The sequence below is a fragment of the Garra rufa genome, chromosome 10 (assembly GCF_049309525.1).
Source record: "Garra rufa chromosome 10, GarRuf1.0, whole genome shotgun sequence".
Classification (NCBI taxonomy): Eukaryota; Metazoa; Chordata; class Actinopteri; order Cypriniformes; family Cyprinidae; genus Garra; species Garra rufa.
In genome coordinates, this window is record NC_133370.1 from 21,915,534 (window position 1) to 21,924,242 (window position 8,709).

Consider the following 8,709-nt stretch of genomic DNA (forward strand, 5'->3'; position numbering starts at 1 on the left):
CTACATAAAATTGCAAAATTCCAGTGCAAGCTCTGACTTTTCTTTTCTTATGTGTTAGCCTGTTACGTTTTTTTTTAAAGTTCTTTTTATGGAGGTGGATTTTATTTTGTAAAAACATTGTGTTTAATTTGTATGAAATGGCATACCAATTAATATATTTTGTATTATTTCCTTTTTTAATTTACACATGCTTTGGGGTCAGTTTTAAGTATTGGTTTTATTTTGCATTAGGAACAGTAGGATGTTAGCAGCACAGTTATGTAGTTACACAAAGCTTTTGGTTGAGCCTGAGAATGGTATTGTTGATGAAAAAGTCTCAACCGTTCTTTAGTTTCCAGTTGAGGACATAGAAAAGGAAGCCCAGCAACCCAGTGAAGAAGCCCCGGTAACTATATAACTTATGTCTTATGAATGGCATAAGAGAAACTCAAGTCATATGCAGAACTGTCGCATATGTGCTTAGTTACATACTGTATCTAGACACAAATCCTTGTTCTCTGTAGAAACAGCCTTTTGGCATTTGCAATGTGTCAAAATGAATTATGTATGAGATGAAAGGAAAACAGGTGGTGTTATTTTGAAGTATAACAGAAACTGGAGATAGCATGAATGTTTCTTTATTTGCATGTAGGAATCTGCTTCCGTCCAAGAAACACAGAAGGAGTCACCTACTGAGGAGGCTCTGGTAATTTCACTTCTGTAATTTTATCATTTCACTGCCTTCCAATTATGAAATCAGTCCTGGTTTTTATTATAAGTAAAGGCCTTTCAGTATCAAATCCCACATTTCTAATTTTAAACATGCTCTGAGTAGTTCATAGAGATGTTTATAAGCATTCAGGATCTGATACAAATGAGTAGTAACGGTTATGAAGGGAAGCCAGATTGACTAACATGACCAGAGACAGATTTATTGACTAATCACTGCAGTATGTGTCATTAATAATTTGAATAAATGAATGTGTTATGTTGCTGACAACCACATTTCTTTGTGCATAGGCTACTGTTGAGGATAAAGAGTCTCCCATTGAAGAGACTCCGGTAACTATAAGTCTTAATAGATCAAATCACTTTTTTTGTACTGTTATATTTTTGTTTCATGCCATTATTTCAACATTGCTATTTAAATATTTAAACTCAAGTCTGTATTTTCATTTATTTATGTTTGTTAATTGTTTTGTGTCATCATGAAGCCATATGAACATACATTTATTTAAACATTTTTTCATTCAAGCACTGATATTGTCGGATATCCAGATTTCTTTTAATATTTTCAGTGAGTGCTGTACAATACCTTGTAACATAGAATTATTTACATATTATATAGACTTTCAGTCTGATATTAAATCATCATCTGGCTTCATATGAAAGTGTGGTTACCAAACTGATGCATTGGGACAGAATGGTAGCCACACATGTCATTATTTAGTCTTGCATAACAGTATGTGTTGATGGATGGAAACTTCTAACATGCGCTGTGGCATTTATCAAAACCTACAACCCATCTTTTTGTTTATGTGTATGTTTTATTTTAAGTTTTTGAGGGTACATTGAGCAGTTGCAACACTTGGCAGCGCAACAACAAACACCGCCCAGCTCTGACGTAATTAGGGGTTCAAGCGAATAGTGCTGAAGCCCTTTTCTAATTGTTAGAATGGACAAGGATCAGCAATCCCCATGTAAAAAATTGATCGGGCAGACCAAACCTTAAGTCGTAGAGACTTGAAACTTGGTGGGATGGTAGTACTCACACCGTCAACAACTTCACCAAGGCTCACCCCAATCGGCCTGACAGGGGCACTACAGCGATAAAAAGTATATTTTTGGGTATTTCACTTTTTTTTTTAAACTAGCCTAGGTTTTTCGCCCGATCGGAACCAAACCAGTGCAGAAAGATTCTCTGGAAAGTGAATATCAATAATAATCAAGAAAAAGTTGAACTTTCAATTCTCTGTTGCAAAGCGATGCCAAAACGTTTGAAAGGGGCAGGGCTGCCTTTACTAAAATGACTATTTGACCTTTTAAACGGAATGGCGCTATTAGAAGGAAAAAAATAAATATATTGTCCTATCAATATGAAAATCTGTGTGCACGGTCTTGGTCCAAAGTGCGAAGTGCAAAGTACTATGAGGACATTTGCGTATTTCAAGAAGCATGGCCGCCACATGCCAATTTGAGAACCTATTGGACACGGTTAATGGAGGTCGATCGAAACAAAACTTGGTGTAGTCTGTTTGATTTACGGCCCTAAAGTTCTGCTAGAAATTTTAAAGAAATCACCCACTGGGGAGCGATATCGCACTTTTCAAGGGTTTAGATGATTGTATATTGCACGTATATTGTATATTTTTTTACACATATGCACAATATTCGTATCATACAATAGACCTCCTCATTTTGAATAACTTTGCCTCTGGAACCACTGCTGTCCATCAAACCATTTGTTAAAAACCTACTTTTGCAAACTAGTACAAATGCAGTACAATTCTCTGGACTCTTTAGGTCAATAATTCTAAAACAAAATGTTGAAAACGACCCTTTACGAAGCTATAACGGGGTCCTTTAGAAAAGGGGCCTGTCCAAATACACCCAAAATCCTATAAAAACTAAACAAAAAATCAAACTTCACGAAACCTGGTGAGCAAATGTGACAGGTGATTTTAAACAAGCATGCAAAGTTTTAGGGAGATCGGACCACAGCTGGAGCTAAAACAGTCATAAATGCTAAAAAACATATTTCAATGGCAAATTACCTGTATTTGCCAAAAAAAAAAAATAATTGATTTAGGTGTTACAGGCTTGCTAAATAATGTGCTTGAACCCTGGTAACTGCTGCTTGCAGCTTTATTATATTCTTATTGTTCCAAACACAAAACTTTGTTTTTAGAGATAATTAGAAGGCTAACGCTGCCACTGTTTCTGCCATTTCTGACTGTACCTTTAATGAATTTTCATTTCATGTTTTCTTTTTCTGTTTCAAAATTTTGATCCACATAAGGTTGCACACACTGAAGCCAATTGAACAGAGATGATGTTATAACCCAACAGTTCCCTTGCTTACTGAACCTTTAAATAGCGACTATTATTACCCCTCTAATCACCATTTTCGGTTTCCATGGTGACTCCATTCTTACATCACCGTAACAGGCAGTAATTTTACGTTCTCTCGTTCTACGCTCATTACGTGACTAAGCAAGTGGAGCAAAAATGTTCAGGGCTCAATATAATCTATGCATCTATGTTTAGCAGTTCTAAATTGTAATGGGTTCCATTTTACAGTTATTCTTGGGTCTTGTTGAATGAGTTAGGTTGAACTTTCTTCACATGTGTATCGAGATCATATAGTCACTATGATCTGAGGAATGTTCACCCATACTACTTCATCCAGTAGGCAGTGGTCATTCACTATAAATCATGACCCCCCTTCCTTCATGCCGTCTGTTGAACATTTCCCCTAACCAAAGTACTTGACTTTTGGTAAAACTCAAGTCTGTTTTTTAAGAACCGACTTGTCATTCCACATGAGGGACAGCTTTAACCTCAGAAGTTAAACTGGTCCCTGCACCCCTCATTGTGACACTCTTGAGTGCTCCCCTCCGTGGTGCCGTAAACCGATCCATCCACATGAGTGGCTTGTGTTGAGTGGCTCTCACTCCTGAGCACCTCTTCTAGACTATAGATGCCAAACCAGAGGAAGAGGCCAGTTCACTAGAAGCAAAACCTGGAGATGAACCAGATAATGTTGAGCCCAAACCGACAGATGAAGCAGATAAGGTTGACACCCAACCAGGAGAAGTTCCTGATAATATTGAGCCCAAACCAGGCGATGCTCCTGATAATGTTGAGCCCCAACCAGGGGATGAAACCAGTAAGGAAGGTGCTGCAAACAATGGGAAAGATGAGGTAGATATTCACCTGTGATTCTGCACTTTGATATGCAGGCTATTGACAAGACCCTGGTTTCTTTACGTAACCATTCAGGACTGTACTTATTATTAAAGGAGAACTCCGGTGTGATTTTGACCTAAAGTGTATTGAATCATGATACCGAGTGTGAACGTACCTTGCATATCTCATCTCGGTTTGTGTCCTGCAGTCCGAAATCTGGGGTCAGTTAGCCGATGCTCACAACAGGTTGTCAATGAGAGTCAATAGGGCATCGAAGTAGCCATGTAAATAAATCACTGTTTTACGCCATTTACGAGGCACAAAGTAGCTCCACACTTCATTGGTAGACTTCCAAGGGCCCTGACATTTAAAACGAGACATTGAGAACTCAGAAAAAGCACCGGTAGTTTATTTACAAGAAGATTTATACAGACATTTTCCACCAGAAACAGACCGGTCGCCGCCATCTTGAATTTAGTCACAATAAGTTGAGTGTCGAGCACCAAGGAATTTATCAGGTTATCAACTTATCAGGTTGTAGTTTCCTTGGTGCTCGACACTCGACTTATCGTGACTAAATTCAAGATGGCGGCGACCGGTCTGTTTCTGGTGGAAAATGTCTGTATAAATCTTCTTGTAAATAAACTACCGGTGCTTTTTCTGAGTTCTCAATGTCTCGTTTTAAATGTCAGGGCCCTTGGAAGTCTACCAATGAAGCGTGGAGCTACTTTGTGCCTCGTAAATGGCGTAAAACAGTGATTTATTTACATGGCTTCTCCGATGCCCGATTCACTCTCATTGACAACCTGTTGTGAGCATCGGCTAACTGACCCCAGATTTCGGACTGCAGGACACAAACCGAGATGAGATATGCAAGGTACGTTCACACTCGGTATCATGATTCAATACACTTTAGGTCAATATCACACCGGAGTTCTCCTTTAAGTTATTTTGTAACTTGATGTGTGAAATGAAAACTATTTTTCAGTTAGAGAAGAGGTTCATGTAAATCAAAAGAAATACAATTGTTCATTGTTTGTTCACATTAGTTCACAGCACATTAAATAATGTCAACAGATACAGCTTTTGATTAAAAAAAAATTACTTTTCACTGTTAGTTCAAGTTAACAGTTGAAACCTTTTTGTAAACTGTTACCCATTTGTTTTATTCGGTTTTTAATTTATCACATTTCTTAAGTATGTATTGTGTGTATATGTTCGATCTGTTTTATGTGTATAATGTAATTGTGTCATACTACTTGTCAGAAATGTACTTGCATATCTTACCTTTAGGTTTGTCGCTTGAGTTGCATGTTGAGTGATGTTGTTTCTTTGCCTCACCTTAGGAAAAGATGCCTATCCCTTCTGTTGTTATTGAGCCTGCCTCTAGTAATGAGGGTGATGATGACCGAGATTGTGATATCACATCTCCAATAGCAACCAGTGGCAATGGGGTGATCACAGAATGCCAGACAACCAAAGACAGCTCCTCTGGAATGCCTCCTGGATTCATTTTCAAGGTAAAGCAAACACCATTTAAGTAAAGGATAAAGTACATACATTTTGCAATAATTACCTGCTGAAAGTATATTATTCTGTTAATTACATGGCTACTCGGCAAATAAAAAAACATGGTCATAAAATATTGATCCATATTCAAATGTGCAAGACTTCCGATTCATTAGTCACTCAGTGTAAAGAATAAAAAAGGCAGTAAATGGTACTATTTGCACTACAAACCAGCTGGTGTTTTCGTAATTAAGATAATACATTATAATAATATGATAAGATTTGCAATATCAAGCAGCAAAAATAGCTGGACGTCCATGAGACCAGAAGTCAGAATCATAACAAATGGCCGCGCACACTCTTATGGAAAAATAAGATGGATAAATCAATGTGATGAAGATTAATTGATTAGATATTAACATAATAGCATAACAAATAACAATTTGTAACATCAAGCAGCGTACTATACTGTTTTTGTCGAGCTATCTGGAAGTGGCTAAAACCGGAAGCCTTGCCGTGCATATTTTACTTAAAATATGTGACCCTGGACCACAAAACCAGTCTTAAGTCGCTGGGGTACATTTGTAACAATAGCCAAAAATACATTGTATGGATCAAAATTATTGATTTTTCTTTAATGCCAAAAATCATTAGGAAATTAAGTAAAGATCATGTTCCATGAAGATTTTTTGTAAAATTCCTACTATAAATATATTAAAATGTAATTTTTGATTAGTAATGTGCATTGTTAAGAACTTAATTTGGAGAACTTTAAAGGTGATTTTCTCAGTATTTTGATTTTTTTGCACCCTCAGATTCCAGATTTTCAAATAGATGTATCTCGGCCAAATATTGTCCTATCCTAACAAACCAAATATCAATAGAAAGCTTATTTATTGAGCTTTTATGTGATGTATACATCTCAGTTTTGTACAATTTAACCTTATGACTGGTTTTGTGGTCCAGGGTCACATATGTGCCTGTAATTACCTTTAAAATAAGGTGGATAACCTTAACGTTTCCTCCAAGACAAATAGACCATTGCAGTGTACAAAACATTCGTCGTAGCAACAAGATGCGCACTTCAACAATATACTGCAGTCTCCAATCATTTTCACTCCAATCGATAACTGAGACACAAGATGGCGCCGGTTGCCTTAATGAAAAGAAAGACATAAGAGAAAGTGGCGTCAATCATAGTAAACATGTGACCTTCAGATGGCGCTATTGACAAATAAACAATTAAGTATTCCAGAGAGTCGTATAATAAAATTTGCACACGGAGCTTTAATGTTAATCAGGTTTCTAATTCTTTTGCTGTCCTTATGCTGTAGGTTGAAACACTGCATGACTTTGAAGCAGCAAATCCAGACGAATTGGAGCTGAAGAAAGGAGACATTGTTTTGGTAGTACCCACAGAGTTAGCTGAAGATCAGGTATTTGTCTTGAACATTTAACTTTTTGTTTTATTATCTTTTCTCATGATAATCATAATGAAATGGGATCAGGCACATCTTTACTACTTCACAAGGTACATTGAAGCAAACTGTGTAAGAATGTGTAAAAACAATCCTTTAATACTTTCACATTCTAATGATAATCATGAAGTGATTTTGATGCTTGCTTGTTTTTTTCTTTAGGATGCCGGTTGGCTCACTGGCATCAGAGAGAGTGACTGGGAACAGCGTGGCACCTCGGCTCATAAAGGACTGTTTCCTGAAAACTTCACGCAGCGTCTGGAGTAAATGACCTCAGCGTGTTGTGAGAAGGCGCATGGATCTGGGCGTTTGAGATACACGCCGTGAAGTCTGATGTACTGATGACAGCTGTCAATCAGACTAGGCAAATACCACATAAGAGGAAATAACACAACCTACTAACGAAGCAAGAGGAGACACAAATACCTACTCAGAGCATAAAGAAAATAACCAAGCATGACGTGATAGTATGGTCAACCTTTTCTCGCAAAACCAAGATAAAATCCCTGTTTTTTGTTAGTTTACCTGTGAGCAGCAACGACTTGATGTGTGCTTTGTTGGAACTCTGGTGACCTCCACATGTAATCCCTGTCTGTCTAAAGAAGAACTAAAGTGAGAGTTTCCCCTCTAAAGACAAAAGTTACCTTATCCTCTCTGCACCAAGTGTATTGTATTGACTTTGTTGCTCTGCAGCGAATTTTATCAGAATTTGTAGTGATATGATCTATTTAACCATTCTAAGTGTTACACGAAACTTAGGTGTTTTCTTTGAGATATTTCAGATATAAATGTGACATTGCATCATCGTTAGTGTTCTCTGTAGTTTCACGGCTGGCCGTGCGCGGCTATGGTGGTGGTATTTGGCATATATTTGATATTGACATAGTTTATGGCCGAGACGTTCAGTGTTTATGCCAAATTATTCCAAGTCCTCTTGATAAATATGGATATGTGTTGAGTTTACAGCATGAGAAATGTTGTGAGAAGAAATCTGAAATACTGCACCTGGCTAATACAGCTTTGCAAAACACAACATGTAGCTCCCTATAACTACAGACATTATGTGTATTATATTCACAAGGACATACATGCAGAACCTATCCTTGAATGGACGTGGAAATATTAATTTGTGAATGATGTTTTATGTTTGAAGAAATTGTATTTATTCAACTTTATATTTTTTAAGCCAATGATGAGTGGGAAAGTTTGGGGCGGGAAATCAAAAAAATATGCAATATATGTAATTGGTTGATAGAGTAATCATTGTCTTCTTTGTTTGGTTCTGAGACGGGAAAAAAAACAGCATCACTCCTGTGTTCGTATTGTTAGCCTCACTGTAGAGCATTTCTGTGATGTACATATCTGTGCTAATTTAACTGTAAAGTGAATAAAGAATAGTTCATATGAGTCGTAGTTCATTTTTACAAATGGAATCAGCATCGGTATAAATATATTAAAGTATCAAAATAAAATATGACTTTATTTGCAAAAACAGATAACTCATGTTATCATGTTAATTGTGTTAGAAGTTTGTTGTTATTTTTTCTTCATATCAAAATAACCCCAATGAAATACACAATGAAAAAAACATGATTTTTGAAAAGTTATCTGTTTTTGCAAATGTTCAGGGTAGAGCATTTCAAAAGCAGAGCCGGACAGTAACGGAGTACATTTACTTGAGTACAGTACTTAAGTACAATTTTGAGGGATCTGTACTTTACTCGAGTATCATTTTTGGGGAGTACTCATGACTTCACTCAAGTACATTTGAGAGGCAAATATTGTACTCTTTACTCCACTACATTTCTATCCATAACCGTGAGTACCCATTACT

At 36.9% G+C, this 8,709-nt stretch overlaps 1 protein-coding gene across 7 annotated transcripts in view; it reads left to right on the forward strand.

Moving 5' to 3' along the window:
* The window catches only part of amph (amphiphysin), a 38,714-nt gene extending 30,432 nt beyond the window's left edge, over window positions 1–8,282 (forward strand). For 2 of the 7 annotated variants that reach the window (XM_073848518.1, XM_073848519.1), the window contains 7 exons: window positions 332–385; window positions 632–685; window positions 1,000–1,041; window positions 3,673–3,903; window positions 5,235–5,408; window positions 6,732–6,833; window positions 7,038–8,282. In XM_073848518.1, the coding sequence (XP_073704619.1) occupies window positions 332–385; window positions 632–685; window positions 1,000–1,041; window positions 3,673–3,903; window positions 5,235–5,408; window positions 6,732–6,833; window positions 7,038–7,142 (762 nt within the window). In that variant the 3' untranslated portion in view covers window positions 7,143–8,282. The remainder of the gene's footprint in view (window positions 1–331; window positions 386–631; window positions 686–999; window positions 1,042–3,672; window positions 3,904–5,234; window positions 5,409–6,731; window positions 6,834–7,037) is intronic. The other 5 variants (XM_073848520.1, XM_073848521.1, XM_073848523.1 and 2 more) reach the window with 3 other exon arrangements.
* The last annotated feature ends 427 nt before the right edge of the window (window positions 8,283–8,709 follow it).